This window comes from Tachypleus tridentatus, unplaced genomic scaffold (genome assembly GCF_004210375.1).
Source record: "Tachypleus tridentatus isolate NWPU-2018 unplaced genomic scaffold, ASM421037v1 Hic_cluster_2, whole genome shotgun sequence".
Lineage (NCBI taxonomy): Eukaryota > Metazoa > Arthropoda > Merostomata > Xiphosura > Limulidae > Tachypleus > Tachypleus tridentatus.
Window position 1 is genome coordinate 24,594,012 of NW_027467782.1, and position 23,219 is coordinate 24,617,230.

The 23,219-nt window shown below is 32.4% G+C and overlaps 2 protein-coding genes across 2 annotated transcripts in view; both read left to right on the forward strand.

The window, feature by feature from the left end:
- Positions 1-424: 424 nt before the first annotated feature.
- Positions 425-14,896, forward strand: LOC143243225 (serine/threonine-protein kinase atr-like). The gene is made up of 6 exons (XM_076487067.1): positions 425-560; positions 5,831-5,979; positions 6,270-6,384; positions 7,054-7,191; positions 9,382-9,589; positions 14,791-14,896. Exons 1-6 carry the CDS (start codon positions 432-434, stop codon positions 14,808-14,810), a joined length of 759 nt encoding a protein of 252 aa, XP_076343182.1. The 5' UTR covers positions 425-431; the 3' UTR covers positions 14,811-14,896.
- Positions 14,797-23,219, forward strand: part of LOC143243227 (serine/threonine-protein kinase atr-like) — a 39,865-nt gene continuing 31,442 nt past the window's right edge. Inside the window, exons 1-4 of the mRNA XM_076487080.1 lie at positions 14,797-14,896; positions 16,676-16,826; positions 17,092-17,182; positions 21,325-21,387. Of these exons, the coding sequence (XP_076343195.1) occupies positions 16,768-16,826; positions 17,092-17,182; positions 21,325-21,387 (213 nt within the window). The 5' untranslated portion in view covers positions 14,797-14,896; positions 16,676-16,767. The remainder of the gene's footprint in view (positions 14,897-16,675; positions 16,827-17,091; positions 17,183-21,324; positions 21,388-23,219) is intronic.

A 23,219-nucleotide genomic window follows, 5' to 3' on the forward strand; every position in this document is an offset into this window, starting at 1 on the left:
AGTAAATGACAAGTTTTAGAAAAGATGTTGGAAAGCCCTTCATTTTTTCATTTTTTTTTTACATTAACTTGCATGAATAATTTATGTGCATCTCTAAACAACAGTTCATAAGTTATTTGTAATATATAGGAATACATTCGTGAAGATGAGAAACACACTTCAAGTAAAATGTATTCTGAAGACAGCTGGTATGGATATTAGAACTTTAATTAACATAAAGCAGAGTCAGTTGCAAACTCTCTCTTTGTTAACCTGAAGATTACATGAGAAGACCAAAATATTCTTCTGTGCTTTATGTTAATTAAAGTTCTAATATCCATATTAGCTGTCTCAAGAATACATATAGGAATACAGATTATTTTGAAGTAGAGAAGTTTGAGTTGAAACTTAAATAAATGTTTATCTTTTTTTGTTTTGTTTTTAGATTAGAAATGAGGAGATTGAGTGAGAACCAAAAGTCTTCATTTTTTTATTTAAGTGTAGAAGATGAAAACTTTGCTTATGATTTGGTTCAAGAGCTAGTTAGGTCTTTCCTAGCAGCTGAAGACACCAGAATACAAGTGAGTGGTTATTTTATACTGAAGTGTGTCTTTTGACTCTGTGTTATTGGTTTTATTTCACATTGACATACTTATGAGAAATGGTTAGAATAATTAGACTACCTATACAAAAGTTGCACAGATTTGAAAAATACTTTATTTTCACTTTACTTAAATTTAAGTTTTTCATTTGTTAAAACTTAATCATTTATTTAAAAAAAAATTAGTTTAAAATATAATCTTAATTATCTATGAACCTTGCCATTTATTTCTTTCACTATACATGAGATATTAAATTTTTCAGAAATCTCAAAACAAATTGTTGATCACAGTAATCACTAGATATTCAGTGAGATATGACATTTAGTTTACATTACCCAGTTGCTTTCTTACCCAACAAATGGTTTGTAACATGATGTTCTGAAATATGGACAAACATGTTTTGAATCTCCTGTGGTCTTCAAAATATGGATACAAATGGGTGAAGAAGTTCAGTGCAACAAAACATAAGCCACATTTTAAGGTGTGTTTCCAAATCCTGGACTTACGAATGACAGCAGAATGTGCTTTTATATATTTCAAATACTGCATACCATTTTGGATTGTATATATGCTTTGAACAAAATACAGATTGTGACAATCATAACTCGCCACTGAAACACACTGTAAATGGAGAAAGTTTTAAATCGTCATCAGGTAAATAGAATAAATAAACTATCAAAAGATCATTTGTACAGGGTGTTCAGAAAGTCACTGTGCACTTGTATATTTATTAACAGACATGTTTCAATATAGAATACAGGAGGTAAATATGAATAACAATTATAAACAATATTAAAAGTGACCCCTGTTGGCTTGGATCCTTCTTATTTTGTTTCTAAACACTGATGTCAGTTGCTGGCTTGAAATAGACTGAATAGACATATAATTACAAAACTGCACAGTGACTTTCTGAACACCCTGTATAACATTTTGTAACTCCGTTAATAACATTACTACAGTTGATAAACTTCTGCCAACCTGCATGGAGCCTAAGACAAGACCTTCCAGCTATATGAAGTAGTAAAGGTGTGCCAGGCACCAACAGAAATATTTTTTTTTTTGTTAAAAAAAGAGCATGAAGTGAAAACATAAACTAACCATCTTTAGTGGCATAAAATTGAGTGAAACCAGGGAGAAGAGACCTCAGTGTTGTCTTTACAAATCCACTACTATCACTAGTCAGTAGGAACATTAAGATTGTTCAGGACATAGAATTTTGTGTGGAATCAGCAAATCAGTTTTCTGGGAGGGCAAAAAATATAGAAATGTCACTTTTGTTTCTAAGTGAAATGTATTTAGAGAAGAGAATATACTTCTAAAAGTGAAGGAATTTCTTCACTGAAACAGTGTTAAGCTACATCTGCATAATTTTAGGACTAACAGGTTTCACTTTTATAAGCTCATTCATTACTTACAAATAGACTTAATGTGTTGAAATAAAATTCTTTGTAGACTGATAATGTTTGTATCCTGTGTTCTGAAGCACCCATTGATAAAGTTGCAATATTGCTTTGGACTTTTCATTATTGTGAGTGAAAGACCTGTTGAGCTTCATGTATTTGTAGATAGTGAAAAATATTAGACACACTCGAGATTATAGGGTTGTTAATAAAGTGCCAATATCTAAAGTTTGTAACAAGAAGTAATTATTCTTGAGGAGACCTTTTGGTGTACACAGAATTCAAGAACTGTACTGTATAACGAATCTATGTTGATTGTATATGTGACTTTTTTTAACACAGGCTTAGTCTCTGGGACTGGCTTTATAATCATTTTGTGTTTGATACAATTTTCAAGCTATTACTTTTAAATTAATAAATATATCTTGATGGAACTTGGTATATTATCAATAAATATTACAAGATTTGTTATGCAAAATATTGTGTTTTTTTTTATGAAGTCGTAAGCTTTTCTTTTTCTTTTTTGCATGTTTCTTATCCAACATTTTGAGATGAAAAATACTTTCATGCATCAGAAAATTTTCAAATTTCACATACAAAATATAACATTCAAAAACTTATCAAATGTTTATTAAGGAAAAACATTATGTTTTGCCCTTTATTTTTACTAATGAATCTCTGTGTAGGTTTGGTTGATTTTACTGATTTCGTAACCAAAAAACAAAATATGTGTGTGTGTGTGTGTGTGTATATATAAATTTTGCCCTTTTCATTCTGGGATGACAACAGAGTATAACATGAAAACACAAATGTTTAGACTAAATAGCTTAAATCTTATAACATTATACATTCATATATATTTATTATTTTTATTATAACAACCTTTCATCCATGCATGCCTAACAATACAGAAGCTACAGTGAAGCAGTGCACATGTGTCATATTACTGTATTAAGTTATATGGAACTAATTTTACTATCCACAGAGTGACCTGTTTTGACTGTGTTGTAGTGGAAAAGGATTGTGCAAAATACAGTCACATTTCAATTATTATACATTATATACGTATTTACAATACTGTTATTTACAGGTAACAAATATACAGTATAAATAAACAAAATAGTCATAACTTACAATATCAGTACTGTAGAATTCCACTATAATTTATCAAGCTTAGTAAGTAAGCTGTATTTAGGTCTAAAAAAATATGAAATTCCAACATAATGATTATCTTTTCTCACATATGTGAACTTTACACATGCTTCAAACCTTCCGCTCCCCACTTTTGGAATTGTAAGATTTCAATGCGTTTCTCATCCGAATCGTCGTGTGACATACTCATTTGACATATGTGGTTCCTTCTACACTCCTCTACTGAACTATCACTTCTCATTTGACAGTGCTTAGGTTTGGAAGAGCTTTTTCTTTTTTAAGGTTGTATTTACTGCTCACAAGGTTCTATCACTTTTGGGGATATGGCATTATTGTTAGCAGCTCGAGATGGTGATTCCTCCTTTTCTTCCATTTTCCATCTTTCCCCTTGACTTTATCCGTGTAGGCTTCTGTGCTCAGTGAGAGCTCTTTGTTGACATACTGCTTCCTACCAGGATAAGTTTTCTTTATCCTCTGGCAATCCTCCTCTGTTCATGATCTTTTACCTACTTTTTTTGCCAGTTAGGTCCATCTTTTGTTTCAGTTGGTCTATTTCTCCTGGAATTTGTTCTGGGTATACTCCTATCAGATCTGACAATTTCACTTTTCCCTTGCTTGCCTTTGTCATCCATTCTAAGTCTTCCATTATATTGCAGTTTCCTCTTTGTTTGGGGTTTTATCTTCCACCTGTAGCCATTCTTCACAATTCTGTGTGACTGACTGTTAAGTTTCTATTTATACTTTCCTTTTCTTTTCACAGGTCTTCTTTTCATTCATCATTATTTTGATCCTGTTCTGTGGTCAGACACCAGGATTTTTTTAAACTTTAAATCCACACTGTACTTCCATGATGTGTTCAATTTATCTTCCATGGCTTCACACATTCACCATTGAGATGGGGTGTTCCACAAAATCACATATAGGTTCATGATTTTCATGATATTTTGTGTTTCATAACCAAGCCCATCCCAGACTGTATCACCCTTGGACTGAATGGGAAAACAGAAGGGGTTTGTTGTCCATCCCAATCATTCCTAGAATTAATAACTCAGTATGGTTTGATTTTTCAAAATAAGATTTTGTGGTTATGTGGTGATACTGCTTTGGATTTCACCACCACATTGTCACCTTCCTTGCTTCAAGTGGAGTATGGGCATCCTTACAACTCCAGTTCCAAATTGCTGAGGTGGTTGACCCTGAAGGCACCCAGCTGAATGAGTTACTCACAATAACCAATCAATTACAGAATAGGGTGGTGGTATTTTATGGGTGTAGATGATGTGATATTCTTCTCTTTATGATAACCATTGACAACAGAATGAGACATCAAGATGTAATTCATCCCTTTATTGGAAACTGTCATCCTACTCTCAACTAAATGTTGTTACACTATAAGAAGGTTTTGAATTTAGAGTGAACTCATTTACTTAAGTTCTCACACATATTTCAAGTTAACTATCTTCCTAACTCAATTTCCTCCATCTTGGCTGTGGGTCACAGCAATGATTTGTGAAATTGTTCTGGTTCTGTCATTGGCTATCTCTTGTTTCTTGTTTTCTCATCTTAATATTAGGGGTATGATATTGTCTATGGATGGTCCTGGCCCATTTCACAGTTATGAGAGTTGATTACATGCAACAGACATTCTGTTGATACCAATTCAATAGCTCAGATCTAATCCTAGTGTCATACCCAGGAATTAGAGTGGGTTTCAATTCCCCATTTCATGGGATTGAGGTAAAGAGGGTATGCTCTTTATTCTACACTCACATGGATGTTGGTATCCCATGGGCATGTTTTGAAAGTAGTTGATTTACTATGTGTAGTCCATTGCATCCAAGCTGCTGTACACCTAGGGGTGTATCTTTTGTTTACCTGCCTTTCCTATTTTGAGATTGAGTTACAGTATTGGTTATGACCACTTTCTTGCCACATTCTCTCTCACTCTGATGTACTCCTCTCATTTTTTTCCCTTATATTTCACACGTTCCATAATCGGATGAAGAGTATCCCTGGCTCAGAAATGGTCCACTTCCCTTTCTATGATCTCAAGATCTGATTCTTTCATTTCCAAGATATCCTTCAGATAATTTTAAAATATTCTTTTGTCATATCCTCACACTGGTCCCTCCTTGTTATCAATGTAAGATTCTAGCTAATATTGTGAGAGTAGATAATTACCATATCAGAAGTCTTAATTTTCCCTATACTGAAAATGTATTTTCAATGTACTTGCCATCTCTCACAAGATTAACTGTTCTTATTTAGTGTTGCCCTTTGTATGTGAACTTTTTCTTCATGCATATTACAAGTCTTCCACTCCCCTTGAATTGGGATTTGTTTATCAAGGAAATCATCATCCATTATCCTCTCATATTCCTTTTAATACTTTAGGTCTTTTACAGTAAACACAGTCACATGATACCTTATATCTTTCACATTAAACACAGTCACACATAATACCTTATATCTTTCACAGTAAGCACAGTCACACGTGATACCTTATATCTTTCACAGTAAACATAGTCACGTATGATACTGTAGGCCTTTCACAGTAAACATATGGTATTGTGTGTATTTATTGTTATTTTTATTTCTCCACTTCCTAACGTTTTTCTTTCTTTCTGGAACTGAAGTTTTTCATGCTGTGTTTATGACTGTTTTCTTATGTAAAGTACACATTTTTCTTTTTTGTAGGACTGTGCATCTTATGCACTGCAGGAAACCTTACAGATATATACTTGTCAAAGTGGAGAGTTGTCACAAATTGTGAGACCAAGTGGTAGTCTTTGGAACAGGTTTTCAGAAGAGGTTCAAGAAATTTTGGTACCTTTGCAGCACTCTAGGTATGTATTTTATTTTTTATTATAATGAAATTTAGACAGTAATTTTCAGTTATTTTCTTTCTTATCAATTTTTTTTCTAACATTGTTCATTGTGTTATGTTTTTCTTTTATCTTTACTGTGTTATAAAACATTACAATTCAACAGTATTTTAGCATAGTTTAAACATTAAAAACTCAATTTTTTTTAATATTTCACATAAACTGAAAAGTTATTTGAATATTGAAGTTGTTCTGCTTTTTAATAAAAGTTAAAAAAAAAGTTCATCAGGTTTTCTGTTATTATTTGATAGGTACATTATGTCTAGTAACAAGAGGACTTCCTTTCCATGCCCAATATATGGGAGCAAACTAGGAAGCACTTTTAAAGATTGGGCCTGTAATTGGGCATCTTGTCTTCTCCAGAAGGTAAGAAGCACTTTTCTGTGATAAAAAGAAATGAGATAATTAGGTTGCTAATCAATATTATTGTTATAGGTGATTATTATATTAATTAAAACCATGACAAAATTTGAACTAGAGATCAGACTGTGTAGATAAAAGTATTACTGAAACAGAGGCACCTCACAGTTCAGCTAAACATATCTGTTCACACAGTTCTTGTAAGTCTGAGTTTCATTTCCTTTTCTAATTCAGGAGAATGTTAATTTCAACTATTAAGTAACGTGCACACAGTTCTGCGACATTTGTCACAGTTTTAGCCCATTAGGAGCACATTATTGAAACTTACTCTACAAATATGTTTAGAACATAAAGGTGGTATACACTTTTAGAATTTCTTTTGGGGGGGTAGACTACTGTAGTATCAAAGACAAGTACTAGATTATAATCACCACATTACACTTAAAATTCTCTCATTTTGTCTTTGTATATGTTAATTTTCTGTTTTTAATGGAAAGAAAAGAAATAATGCAGAATAGTTTTCTTATAAAACTGCTTTTTGAGAACAGATTATGCCATAGAGAAAACAACCAAAATCATTTCAATTTAAAACTAACTTTTCCATGCTCATTAGCATGTTTTTAAATGCCCTTAGTTTTATAAAATTTATATAGTTTTGTGTATTTAATTTCTCAGATAAAGCGAGAGAATACAGCTAGAGTTTTTCAGTCATGCTTCATGATTGACAAAAACGATGTGAAGACAGCAGTTTTTCTTCTTCCTCACATCATGGTTAATGTTTTACAAGATGCAAGCAATGAAGAAAAGGAAGATGTTTGTTTTAAGAAATAATATAAAGTATAGAAGTAAATGTACATAATTCTTTATATGACATTTTCTTTTTCAGAAGTAAAGAATGTAATACAACTGATAGGCTGTGAGATTTTAAAGACAGAGCTTAGCATTGATAGCCATTTGACAGACTTCTGCATCTTCTCTTATCAGATTGGCCAATCATTAATTTTGTTTAGATCTGGTAATAAAATGTTTTAAGGGGTAAGAAAGCAGGGAACAGAAAGAAAATACCAGTACCAGTACATCTGCTTTGATGTTTACAGTAAATAGAAAAGATTCTGAATTGGTTAATTATCCATCAGTCAGCCAAAGGTATTCTGACTTTTGGAACATTTTACTTAACTTTAGTCTTTCAGTCGTTTTTCAGGATGTGAATTCTATTGTGAGAAACTATTTTCAAAATAATATTAAAAGTACTTCCTTTTATCAAAAAATTTTCTTTCTTTCTTATTGTTGATTACAAATCCTAGTTCCATCTTACATATCTAGTCAATTTCAACTTGATTGAAAGTAACATTATTTCTTTTGACAGTTTATTTTGCCAGTTACAACTGTCACTGCCAGAAACAAAGATAAAACTGTCAAAAATGTATGAGTGACCTATGGTCAGATCTTTGAAATTGAGATCAACGTTACTTTTGTCAGTCTAATTAACAATATTTTTGCTAAGAGTATTCTTGGACAGCATGAATTTATATCTAATAATGTTTTTTTTAATAGATATTAAATTATTTATGTGTATCTTATGAGTGCTATAAACTTAACAGTAACATTCAAGAAGAAATAGTTTGAATTATTAGAATAATTTGTTTTTATTTACCGTACATGTTTACTTAGCTTATGTGCACTGAAGTCTTGTCATAGCTTTCAACAAATATAATGTAATATGAAAAACATGAATGTTAAAATAAACTATAATCCACTTTTGCATGTTACACCAAATGTTATAGCATTAAAAATACCAGTTGAACAGTGATTTTGATTTATATAATTATATAAGACAACATTGTTTGTTTTTTGAATGCTGTGCAGTGTAAGACTACAGTGTTACTGCAATAGTAAATGATGCACAGGCAGATGAGTTTGAAAAAACTGCATCTAGGTTGAGTCAGGTGTCTAAAGCTCTGTTTGGTTGGTTAAACTTGCTCTTAGACTGTGTCAAATGTCTGTAGTTTTTTACTTTGGCACTGTAAGTATACAGACTGCTAAAATAGAGACTATACGAGGATAGCTTGTATTTCACACACCTACTAAGGTGCATTATGCTCACATATAGCAGGAAATGACTTGCTTCTTATTGTGCCAAGAACATACCAAGTGGACCAACAATATAAGAATAGTAATTTTACAAGTGAGCTATGTCTCACCCTGCTACCACATAACAGCTATGTGCTTATTTGATGAGTATCTGAGAGTCAGGTTAAATACCATATTCATACGGAGACATTGTACATATGATGGTGATTCAAGTTGGTGTCGACAGTAATGAACATTGGTAGACTTTGTTTTACGATCTTCTGATTGGACTACTAATGCCTTAAATTCTATTATCCTGTGTTCTGTCACATAATGAATTATGATTTTCATTCTAACTGTGTAGAAGTAATCAGTACATCGTCTTCAAAAAGAGGGGATTGAGTGAAGTGTGTCACCAGTCTTCATATCCATTGTTCATGCATGAGATACTCTTGTGAGCTTCATCACATCCTATGAAATAATTCAGAATACTGAAAATGCCCTGAAGGTATTTGTTTTTAATGGAGTGATTACTGATGCCTTAGAACTTAATGAACATTCTGATTTCGAGTATACAGCATCAGTGCTGTACTGCCTTTGTTGTTCATGGTGGTTGTCTTACATATTAAGATGAAATCCTCAGAATTGTGGAGGTGTAAAGATGACTGATTTATACCAAAGTGAACTGAAAATGTGAGCTGAATAATGTGTTCACAGCAGTTTTTGCGTTATCATAGATGTTATAAATTACAAGAATCTATGAAATATTTTGCTGCATATTTTAGTAGTAGAATTTTTAAAAGCAAAATGGAATGCAAAATAATTTTTTTAACATTGATAATCAAGGTAGATTTTAATCTCACTAAAATTTAGAATTAATATGTGTTATTATAAAAAGAAAAGCAAAACTTTTTTATGTATTTGGGTCTATAGATCTACAGAGAGATTATGGCTGTTCTAAGCCATGTTGACCAAGCTGAACAGAGCAAATTGAAGTTTCATGAGAAGACTGACCTTTGCCACTTGAGTGCCCAGACTGTGTTTTCAATATTGGATTGTTTAACGGTTTGGTGTCATCAGTATTTTGTGATGTTGAGATCTAGTAACCAGAATAACTCCAAGCCTGCAAATAAAGGGAAAGGTAGTTGGAATACTCATTAATTAATCATGAGCTTAAGTTACTGGTATTTTATATTCTTTTTCTTTGAGAAATTAAAGACTGTAAATATTATAAAACAATTAAAATGCCTGTTCTAGTCATTGATTAACAGCCTTGATTATGTTTTTACAACATAAAAATGTCACTTTGCTAGGAAATAAGTAATGATTTATTAGGGTAATAATTTCAAAATTTGAAGCAGGGTTACCAGAATATTTTCTCATGTAAAATAATTGAATTTACTACAAGACTTTCATCTGTAGAAGCTAGTGGTGGTAATAACTTTTGGGTAACAAATTTTCTACAGTGTTCTTTAAGAAAAAATTAATTTCATTATTAGTCTAGCCTGTATTTCTAAAACTGTTGTGTTGCCTTTTAGATTCCTTTAGGTAGAGGAGAAGGTTTGTCCACTTAGTTGTTGTTACTTTCTCATTGTGTAAAGCATCATTCTTTGGCTACAGGTTGAGATCCAGTCATATATATTTATATACACACACAAAACATTGTGGTCCAATAACCCTAACCACTAACATGAGATACAGGTTTCATGACTGCCTAAATCCAACCTTGTCTACCTGGTTGAGGCTAACCTATACGAATGAATACTCGTATTCTGTTCCACCTTGGATATAAAAATTAAGTTTCAGGTGAAGAGCATATCTGTTCTGGAGGTAGTTCAGTTCTCCCACTCTTGTACTATTCTTTTTCTTGGTATACTCCTGTTCTATGAAGACACTTTCTGTATGGATCATGCCTGCACCAGCCCCTCCACCTTCTTAACATGGGATTCTAGTGTCAGTAGATGGTATATTTCGAAAGTTAACTGAACATGTATTTTCGATAATACTTACCTTCACTGACACTCTCCTGTTCTACCTTCCCACTAAAACCAAATGTATTTCTCAGAAAAAGTGACTGTGTTGTCAGGATGAGATGGTTATATACAGTACCTAGTTAGAAGGCACATTAAAGTTTGTGGAGCAGTTTGCTAGTTAGAACTTGTCTAAGGTATTTAAGTTGGGTATAAAAGACTGAAGTTAGTATTTTCAGTGCTTAGATGGGCAAAATATGGAATCCTTAGAGATCATGAAATAGCTGTAATGTCTGCATAGGTAAGTATTATTGGAAGTGCATTTTTAGTTTAAGAAAGCATTAGTTTCCATTTTTGATACATTACCATCTAAACCCTGAGTTTGACTTATAGTTTAATAAAGAGCAATTGAATATTTTAAATGGTAGTGTGTACACAAACCTATGTATGTCACTTAGGTCTTTAACATTCAAGAGATGTACAAGCAAGTCATCATGTTCTTTCAAGAGCTGTAGTTTGTGACAGGACCTTTTCATCCATGTAGCAAGTGTATAGTTATACTGTGACCTAATCTGGTGCATTATATTCAGTACTGTGTGGTCTAACTTTCATGCAGTATTAAGGACTTAACAATGTTTAATCCTTTTACAATGGGTCATGGATCAAAGGCCATCTTGTTGTGTTTGTTGACTTGCATTCAAGATTGTATTGAACAAATATTTTATGAATTTATGTCAGTAAGTTTGGAATCAAATTGTAGATTATAATTTTACTATTTAATGTTATGTATGAGTTAATTTCTTAGTTTAAAAATAAGTATTAAAAGAACATAAATATTGATTTTAGTGAGTCACATGTTATGTTTAATGCTGCACAGTTTAAAATTAGATGTTTGTGGTGTCAAAATACTAAGTTCACAGTTTCATACAAATTAGGAACTCAGATTACTAACTTTGACAAGCTAGAATATAAAATAAAAAAGGTATGAGGTCTTTAACACAGTGGGCTCTATTCAACTCTTTCCAATTTTTGAAACAGTCCATTATATACTCTTACTACAGTATATGACATGTGAAAAACCAATCAGTAGCTTAAGATGTTCCTAAAGTGGTTTTTTAGCTATTTTAATCTTTGAAAAAGCTAGTGTTCTTTCAATCTAAGTTTTCAAGGAGTTGTGTCTGCTCATAGTTTCATATATTTTAAAATTGATATAAATCTAGTTACTAAGTGGAATTCTATGGTATCAGTGTAGTTACTTATGATTTTTTGGTTATTCAACTGTATGTATAAAACCTAAAAAAAAATTGTTTGATATCCTCCACTTCTGAAATTTCAAAAGGCTCAGCAACTTATGTCCAGCAACAACCAAGTACAGAGATCGTAGAGAGAAGAGATAATTGTTTGCGTTTCCCATTTTTTTTCTATATTTTAAGAAAAGTTTAATAATTTATTTCTGAATAGTCATAATGTATATACATATATATAATGTATAATAATTTAAATGTGTCTGTATATTACAAAATACTAGTCCACTAAAACACAGCTAAGACAGAAAAGACTAAAGGTCAGTTTTATGTTACTGGATATGTAATATGAGAGCACCAGATCAATGCAAGTTGCACAATGCTAGCTAGGCATGACTGGAAGGTCAGTAACATAATAAATATATATGTAACATATAGCATTATGAGACTTAGTCTACTTAAACTAAACATTTGTATTTTCATGTTACAATATGTCATCATCATAGCACTAAAAAAATAAAATTATTTATTTCCTAATTTTTTAATGATAGTTACAAAGCTAGTTAAGTGACAGACCCCACACCTGGAGTGTAGAAAATAACATAATGTATAAAGTTTCGCTGAAATCAAACATCTGAAATATATTTAGGAAGTTTTAGAGATTATGCAAATAATATTTGAGATTTTTGGGATGAAGAACAGTTTTTAACTCATAACATGAAATCACTTTGCACTCATACTAGTAATGAAACAGACTCAATTTTCACAAACAGATCTTTTATAAAAATAGTTCATGAAACATCTGATTTTTGATAAAAAATACTTATATCTGTACTAATGTCTACCAGATTTTGTGAAGGTACATGTGCTGTATCAAAAGTTATAGTACAAATACTTAATGTGTGCAAATGTGTAGATGAACTTGTATATTATACTGAGTCTGTAGCAAAAGGGCTAAATGACTGCTAGTTATCATAATTTTTCCTGATCTGTCTCTAGCAAAAGCTATCCTTCATATATAAAATGAAGTAGCATGTATAAACTCTCTGTTACACCTTATTCATTGATATTTGTATGTAACTTCTAAAATATGTAACCTGTAAACTTTAGAACTACATTGATAATGAAGAGAAATTTGTCTTTGTATGTGGCTTATGTACTTGTATTGTATATTGTGTCTTCAACTTGATTCACGGATGAAAACTTTGACTGCATTTGACAGAAACAAGATATGTCAGCAGTCTCATTTGAAACAACTGATAAGCTGACAATTTTGCAGATTTTGGTTTAAAGTGGAGAAACTATAGAATGATGTGTTGGAGCTTTCATCCTGAAAGGAAGCAAATGTGATGATTGTTATGGTATAAATAAAACCAGAATTTACAAAATATTCGATTTCTCAAAACAAGCAAAGTAAGTTGCAGTTTAATAATAAAATGACCTTGTGGAAACCACCAAAATGTGTTGCCAACTTGCCCTTGAAAGTAGAAATTCAGCTAAGAAATGATGGCAGAGTTTCAATGTTGAATTCATTTGCAATTTTTCAGTTTCTGTGCCACATCTCCTTTAGCTCTATATATATATCAACATACTCCATGAAATGCTTCAGTTCATTGTAGAGTCAAATTATTGCAACATCAGTATTTTGGGATTCATCTTTAGTGGTTTTTATTGTTTTTCTGATAAGCTTCAAAGATCTGAAGTTGTTTACATGTACAATCTGTACTATTATAGTTCATTCAAACTTTGCTGCTTTCAACATCTGTTTTGTAACTGATATCAACTTCTGTTTAGAACTTTATTGTTAAAATAATAGATAAAATTCCAAATTATTGTGCTGTGACCAATTTTCTTTTGACTTGATGGATGCTGTTAAGATTTTGTTATTGACAAATAAAAACCCATAATTACACATTTTGCAAGGTGACCTGTTTTTCTTGGACCTGACAGAAATTTTTGTGATTCTATTCTTTACATAATAAGACATGGTTTGTAATTATTGGTGACCTAATGGAGGTCTTATGGGTTTTGTTCTTGACAGAATAAAACGATTCTTAGTTGTTGAGATGTAATCTGCTACTAGGACCTCAAGATGGCTGTTTTGGTTCTGTTGTTAACAGAATAGAATTATTCTCAGTTATTGAGATGTGACCCATTACTAAGACCTCATGATGACTGTTGTGGTTTTGTATATTCATAAGCTCATGCATAGAATGAATACACCAACTTTCCTTAATCTATAATAAATGTTTTACATGTAAAGACAATGTATTTTTCGTTTTTTGTGATTTGCTTTTGCTAATGCATGAATTGACAAAGTTGTTATTTCTCTTGTGGACCCACATAATGATCCCAACTATAAGTCTGTTTATGACTTCCTGAAGAGTTGGCTTTCTTGCAGGTAAATAATTTTGAAATGATATCTCTTGTAATTTTGTATAATAAAATATTAATACTACTAAGATTACATCACATGCCAGAATATTCTGTTTGATTTCAAATGACAAAATAATAGTTTAAGGAAAACAATAGATATTGGTAATTTTGCATTGAAACAGATTTTAAGTGTGAATCTGCAGTGTGTGTTATGTGAAGTTGCAATATTCATGAGATGAATAGAAACCAAACTGTGTAAAGTTTAATACTTACAATCTTTCAATGAGCTAATTGTATAATAAAATTCTGGGCTTGTACCTCAAACTCAGATTTGTGCTATAACTTTTGCTACTGTCAGACTTACATCTTCTGTAGTACAACTTTACATGCACATATACATAAAATTATAGCTCTCAAAGAATATTTTCAGAGTACTCATGTTAAAATGTTTTTATTTTTTATTGTCTACACCTTTTCTCCTGATAATTTGGTTATTTGGTTCATATCAACAAAATTTCCCATTATTTCAATGGTACTGTCACAGGGCAGACTCAGTGTACCTTATTTCTGATCCTGTGCCTCTCCTTACCTGTTAATGAACTTCAGAATCACTCTTTATAAGAATAAGGAATCTAAGAATATTCAGTATTCAAATGAAAAAAATGTTTTTATATATATATAGGATGAATGCATTGTTTTTTACTACTACTTTTTTCAGTTGTGATCAGTATGCATATATTTTTTTGTCTTAGAAACTGTACATTCTCCTTGATGAACCAGATGGAGTGGCAGGAGAAGCAGCATCTCGCCAAGAAGACCTCACACTTCATGATTTGATTCTAGGTCATGAAGCAACTGGTATGTAAAAGTAAATATTTCTTTATGTATGTAACTGTTAACCCTTTCCAGATGGGTCATGGGTCAAAGGCCACATCATTGCACTTGTCAACTTACATTCAAAATTTTATTGAACTACTATTTTATAACTTTATCTTCTTAAGTTTGGTATCAAACTGTATGTTAATATTTAAATTTTCATATTATACGTTATTTAAAAAGACACCTAAACATCGATTTTTGTGTGTCATGATGTGTTTAATATATGTGTTTTTATCTGATTTTTGAGTTATATGTGAACTTTTAAATTTGGTTATTTGTTAGTAATTCAAATTAGCATATACTAAGGTAATTAGAGAACTGATTTTGTGGTCTTTATTTACTGAGTACTAACTTAAACATAATTAAATTTTATCCTGTGTGTAGTATTATCTACTAATTGATTTGTTCCCAGTTGGTACAGCAGTAAGTTTATAGATTTACAATGCTAAAATCAGGGTTCAATTCCCCTCGGTAGACTCAGCAGATAGCCAGATGTGGCTTTGCTATAAGAAAACATACACACACACACACACACACTAATTGATTTTTTGTTTTTTTATAAACTGGTAAGTCTATAACCTAGTTATTTTTGGTGAATTTCTGTTTTCTCAATCACTATGATTTTCTTTTACACAGATATACTATCCATTTATTTTATTAATTCAAGCTATGCTATTTTTATTAATCTATTCTATTGCATTGTATCCAACATAAACTTTATACAATTATACACTTGTGCTTTTAATGTTTTAAAAAGTTGTCCAAAGATGATGAGAAGTCTTCATGACAACACTGGTATTACTGATGATGATCTTTTGCTTCCAGCATCTCTCTTCATCCTCAGATAACTTAACGCTGGGTGTACAAGCTAAAGAGGCATATTGAAAACTTCTTAAACAGCTTACCTGTTTGCTGTGGATGGACATACTTTGTCAGCATTCAAAACTCTAGTAAAGTGTAAAAGCAAAATGGGGTACAGTTGATTTCAGATCTTGATAATGCCAATAGAAAGAAATAATTAATTAACATTATTGTTGAAGCCATTCAAGTTGCAGTACTTTTATGCAATGCTTAGTTGTGGTAGTTACACATGAAAACTGGCTCTAAAAATAAACAAACTGATTTTTGCTAAAGCAGTGAAGCAATGTTTTACAGTTTATTTCTGTTGTTGCCTTACAGAACATTGGGAGCTTTGGCGATGTAGGTACAAGTAATCTAAAGAGGATTATTGGTGATGGACTTAAAGATGATGGAAATGTTTTAATTCCATCAAAGAAATATCTTACATGCTAATTTTAGCTACAGCTTATGAAGTCTCTTTTGACAAATCCTGTTTTTTTAAATATTGCCTTTTGAATTAAGAACTTAAAACTTGTATACTGTTATAATATGCATTATTAGCTGAGCTGTTTATGCTATTCTAATTGTTATAACAAATTAATTAAATTTTGATTGTGAGACACTAAGATCTTGTGTCATGCCAAGTAAGTAATACTTTTGGCGATCTGTTTATCTTTTTCAGAACAAGCATCATAGTGTGAGGATTGACATTTGCTCAGTAGGTAATACCCTCTTCTCTAACTCATTTTCCATCGCATCAAGAGTTATGTGACTTTAGTCTTAAAGACAAAAAGCAGAAGACTTTCAAAACGTTGTCCTCTACACTTGTGTCTCCACAACAGGCAGTAGCTATCAATTCTACAAAGTTTCATCAAGATCAAATTGCTGAATTTCAAATTCTGTTATCATGTTTGATAGGTCAACTACAAGATGCATTTTCCTGTTATGAAAGAGCTGTAAAAGTTAAACCAGACACAATTAGTCACCATCAGGGTCTTCTTCGATGCTTGATGGGTTTAGATCAGTCAAACACAGCACTTACCTATGCTACTGGTCTTGTAAATGAGAGGTTTGTGTTTGTTTGTTTTATGCACACTTTTTAAGTTATTTTCATCCAACAGGAAACAGAGTTGCTTTCTTAAACATGGGTATTTCTTCTTTTTATAATTTGTCTAGCTTTACACCTGACAGGAAATAAGATTTATTTGTTAATTATATTTATTTTCTTATATTCATAATGCTTTGTACTAGCACTAACTCTATATAAACTTCGACATTTTCTGGTGAAAAATGTGAAAGTTTAGATAAATTTTTTTGTTGCATTATTTTTATAGACCAGAATGGTCAAATGAGATAAATCCATTTCATGTAGAATCAGCATGGAAGTTAGCAGACTGGGACGGCCTTTCTGAGTTCCTAAAATCGGTAAGTACGATAAGATCAAAAGTATTTTCAAATTTTAAATTAATGTAGTGACTAGGATGATTTGTTAGCTACATTCATTGGCACAACTGTTTGAGCATAAATGTCTTCTTTATTTATACTTCTGTGCATAAATGTCTTCTTTATTCATACTTCTGCACATAAATGTCTTCTTTATTCATACTTCTGTACATAAATGTCTTCTTTATTCATACTTCTGCACATAAATGTCTTCTTTATTCATACTTCTGCACATAAATGTCTTCTTTATTCATACTTCTGCACATAAATGTCTTCTTTATTCATACTTCTGCACATAAATGTCTTCTTTATTCATACTTCTGCACATAAATGTCTTCTTTATTCATACTTTTGTACATAAATGTCTTCTTTATTCATACTTCTGTACATAAATGTCTTCTTTATTCATAGTTCTGTACTAGTTTAATTGTTCTTCTGATACAGAAGAGCATCGTAAGTCCTCATTTATCTAAAGAAACTGTCCCAAGAGACATCAGTTTGATTTGTTAAAACAGTGAGTGTTTATTTATCTCTTATTATGAAAAAAAAAAAAAAAAACTATTGTGTCTGCAACATGTATAATAAAATTGCATCATGATAAAATAAACTATAATTTGTACAATTTACAGAAATGAATAAAACATTGTTTTACAAGTAGTATGATTAAAGTTTGTCATTTTTATATTCAAACTTTTATTGATTAAAGTTTCAATTAATAATGTTTTATACAACACATTGAAAAACTCATTACTGCCACTTCACTGGAAATTCGTGGTTTCACTGAAAGTCTTTTCACTAGAGATGTAGTACTGTAATATAAATAACAGTGAATCTTGTTTGTTTTTTTATTAGAAATTTGTTTAGAATAGCACTTGCTAATAATACCAGGAGGTTCAATGACCCTTCTTGTAGAGCTGGCTCTCTAGCAGCAAGTAGAGGAGGAATCCTTTACTTACTTTACCAATCGACTTCTGTTTATTTACTGTCCTGTTGACAAGCTCGTGTTTTAGTTTTACTGCTGTATCATACAGTTTCCTTTCTTCTGAATGTTGTGAGGAATACTTTCTATGGTTGTCACTTTTGCCATATTAATGCACGTGGAGCCATATTCTTTCATTAGAATTGAGTGGATATGGCGGAGCTTGTTAACTGTCTCATTTACTTTTACCCCTATGTGGTATGGCACACAGTGACAGAGGATGGTCTTACTATACAGTTTCTTTATTTCTGTCATCCATATGGGAAAATACTGAATTACTGATATGATACCTTTCCTATACTAACATAATTGCTTTCCTAGAGTTGCCTACACTCTCTTTGTATAAATTTTGCTTATCACTAGCCTTGAGACTTCTGTCCAGATTCGTATTTCCATGCAAGTAAGTATGCAACAACCCTCCAACAGTAAGAGAGTAACACACTTTTCTAGCACAGCTGACTTCCTCCATTCTGAAGTATACAATCATCATTTCATGACTGGGCAGTTTATAAGCATTGGGTTTGTCTGTTGGCAGATGTGACAGCTTTTGTACAGCAAGTGGTGGACAAGTTCATGAAGCCTCTGCCTTTCTTTTGTACATGACATATCTCCAGTTATGTTTCTTGTTTGAGATGGAAGGAATTTTGTCAGTTTTTTTATTATTACCTGCATCCTAATCATGTACCAATGCTGGCTTGAAACTACCTAAACCTTTTTTATTCTTTTGTACAATTTAGTTTCCTCAAGTTTGTTTCATTCACCTTATTTCTGTAGAAATCTCAATCTTACATTGGTGTTTTGGTGCATGCTCTTTTACTTATCTTTTCAACAGTTGTGTGTTTATCTTCTTCAGCATTATCCTTTCATATTTGGTTGATTTGTTGCTACCATTTGTTAGGAGCATAATGCCCTTGTTACTTAAGTCCTTTAACCCCACCCTATTTTGTTCTCATATGTTTTCATCTGCCTGTGTAGTTTTACTAAAATATTGTAAAGTGTTTCATTTCTCTGTATTCTACATGGTATATCTCCCTTTCAGTGCAGTATGGAAGTTCTTGCAACTTACCAGTTTCTAACTGCTGGAGTGGTGGACCATGAAGGCTTCGTCAAGTGCATGACAACTTTCAATCAGTAGAGAGTAGGGTGGTGGTGCTCTGCTAGTGCATATAGTGTGTATCCTTTTACTACTGAGGAATGGATGAAAAATTCCCAATATTGTATGGTTTTCTGTTAAACAAGTCTGCCTCATGCATTTTACTCCTGGCTAACTTTTTCCCACATTTTACTATCACTTGAATATCAGTTCTCATGCAGTCTTGTGTTTGAGTCACATATAACCAGTCAGCATACGGCCTCCCAAGTATGAATGATAGGGACCCTACACCTACCATGGACCAGACAAAAATTCCTGACACTACATGGTTTATGACTGGAGTTGACCCACCATGTTTGCATTCCCTTTTTTTTACCATTTCCCAGGTGTTAAGTTCTCAGGTAGCCTTTTCTTAGTTGTGTACTGGGTCTTCAAACATTTGCCGTATCTAAGTTGCCAGAAAAAATGTTGCTTTTCCTTTCTGCTTCCTGCCATTGAAGTGAAGATTTTTGGGACCCTTCTCCTTCTGTAGACTAGAAGACATGTATTCAATACTACCTGGTTTTGGACTAGAGTTAACCTACCATGTACTTTCTATTGCACCTAGCTACTACACCATCAAGCATATCCATTTTCCATACTGGACTTGTTTTCTTGGTGACACGTATCTTCACTACAGGTGAAGACTATACTCTGCATGTGTGTTCCTATGCTTTTGTAGTATAGGGTATTGTGCTCCAATTGTTTTCTTCAGGCACTTTCTGAAGGGAGTTCACCTAAGTTGCTTTTGTTTTGGTTTCTCCACTGTTTTAGTGTGGGATTTAAGCTCTAATGTGAGGGTAGGTAAGATATTGTATTGAATGTTAAGGTTTTCCAATGTTGAAAATGTATTTCGTATAGGTACTTACCTCTGTCACACTTCCCACCCTTCTTGTTTACTTCCAGTACATCTTTAATTGAGTAATTTAAAGTGATAATTGAATAATTATTATAGATTATGCCAGCTGTGCTAGGATAGTACATCACACCCCTATTGGTGGAAAGTTGTCTCATGCTCATTTTATACTACAGTTCATCAATAGCATGTGGAAATGTGAATTGAGGTGTGAGTCTCAAGGCTAGTGGAGAGTAACAAATTGTGCATGTGGAGGGCAGTATGACCTGAAAAAAAAATTGTTATGTGAGAGGATCTAAGTTTTTATTGCAAGTACATTTATGGTGTTGGAAAATTTTAACTTTATACAGTACTGCCTGGAAATTGTTATCAGATATTATGTCATGGAACTTTCTATTTGCAGTTCATTGTTTTCCATAATCCAGAAAACAGCTTGTTGTGTGGCTTCCATCTCTGTTCTTGAACTTCTTGTATAAGACTTTTAAGTTTCACAAGAAGAATGTGTTGTTTTGCAAGACAGTAAGTACCCAGTCGTCTCTGTTTAATATAGGGACCATTTGTGAGTGCGATGACAGATCACTGCTTACATTTTAAATAACTGCTGACAAAATTTTTCTGATTCCCTCTTTGTCTTCTCTCTCTATTTTCTGTTCAGGTTAATTACCACAGATTCCAGTGGTACCAGATGTTTATTTAACATGAGGAACTATGAAACAATTTGGTGATCAGTTATCTTAATGGTGACTCTTTAACATAGGTCCAACCATAACTGTATCTTTAGGTGCCATTTAGGTAGTCTCTTTCTTGATTGGTATCTGTAAATCATTGTGGAGCTGTAATTTCCCAACTAAAAAGGACAGTGGTTCAATGATGAACTTTCTAGAAAAGTTTATTTTTTATTATTTTACATTTAACTTTGAAAAGCGAAAATTGCTTGATTCTGCAGAACACTTTAAGGCATTATAAACAAGGGAGAAAATACAAAAGATTAATAATTGGTGCAGCTATGTGTATTTTAATAGTCAATATAGTTTCAGTTAAAGGTAATAAATGAAGTTCATTCTAAGAATGTGTATATTTTTGCCTGCTAATTGTTCCATGTTACCTGTACCTTAGTACAGTTTTGTAACTCCGTTTTTTATTTATCAAATTTTTAGCAGATTTCTTCTGATAACTGGGGAGTTGCAGTTGGAAAAATTCTTCTTTCTGTTAAAGAAAAGGTATGAGAAACTTTTAATAACTAATATATAGTCATTTATATAACAAGTTTAATATGTAGTAACTTATGGATGACACTTTTTTTGCCAAGTGCCCTTGTTTCTTAATTAGTAGTTGTAAAATTACTAATTAAGAAAGTAAATTTTAAAGTTAGCTTATTTACAACAAACAAACATACTTATCTCACATAATAAGAACGTTTATGTTGATCTTTCCAGTGATGGATTAAAGGTTGTATGTGCATAGTGGCTAATAATCTTTGAGGGTCCTACAATGGGCCTACATTAAGACCATAAGCCCTAGGGCTGAGCCTCTTCTAGCCCCAACCTAAATGACCCATTGGATCTTTCAATTTAAATTATATTGTAGACTTTAAGAAAATGTTTATTGTGTTGCACTCTTGGTTTCACTCAGTGTCAAGCCTCTAACATATTTGTACCACACACTGCAAAAGTAATTGTTGAGCATTTTAGTCATCCTAAGTGGTGCTCAGCAATAACATATGGTAAATGTACATTTTTATTCTTTAAGTTATGTTACATTTTGAAATTTGAATGACAGTATGATTACTTTCTAACATTTAATGTAGAATATCCTGTTTGTGAAATAAAATTTGGCATCAACATTATCCATGTCTGTTCTTCTGTAATTTCAAAAGTAAATGTTGAGTTTTGTTTCTTTGTGCAACTTTTCAAACTGGAGACAGGCAAATGATTGAACAGAGACCACTATTTGCAATATATGATGTATGGTCAAAAAGTTCTAAGACTTCACTTTTATTGCACAGAACAATGTACATACATCAGTATTATATTATATCCCGTTCAAAGTAATCCCTCCAGCTAATACACACTTGTCCTAATGTTCCTGCCATTTTCGAAAGCCTTCAACTTTTGTGTGACTAAGTTCTGCTTTCACATAATTGTGGATGGTTGGAATGTCATCAAATCACCTTCCTTTCAACTTAATTTTGATTTTTGGGAACAGAACAAAATCACATGTGGCAAGATTGGGAGATTACAGGGGGTGTGGTATCACAGGAATGTTTCTTTCTGCCAAACGTTCTTGAACAGATACAGCACTATGTGAAGGTGCATTGTCGTGACAGAGAAACCAATAATCATTTTCCACAGCTCGCAGCAGTTTCTTCTAATTTCTTCCTTCAAGCAAATTAGGACCTTTTTATAAAATGCTTGGTTAACTGTCTGGCCATTAGGCAGGCATTCATGATGAACAATACCTTGAACATCAAAAAACACGATCAACATTGTCTTTACATTTGATCAAGACTGTCATGTTTTTTTGGAAGTGGTGATGATGGAGATTTCCACTGGGGTGACTGAAATTCCGTTTCAGGGTCATAACTGTGTACCCATGACTCAATAACCAGTGATAATGATGTTGATGAAATTTGGATCAATTTCTGGCCTTCTTTTCAGATCCTCACACACTTGTTGATGGTGAAACTTTTGGTCAACCATCAACAGCCTTGGAAAAAATTTTGCAGACACTTGACACATGCAGAGTTTTTCAGTTAAAATCACATGACATAATGCAGAGGAAATGTTCAGTTTGTCAGCAATTTCATGATGCAAAATTTGATGCAAACATGTTGCTTTTATTTTCTGTCCATTTATATTTCAACAGAAGCAAGAGATGCTTCTGTCTTTGAACACGGGTATAAGGTCTGGATAAGTGGTTTATCCGTGAGGTAGATCACTATTTGTACTTTGTACACACCTCAGTAAAGCTTACTGCCTCTGTACTGGCACCTGTAACAGAAGAAATCTTTTGATCAGAACTCATATATAAGATATATCAAGTTGTTTATGAG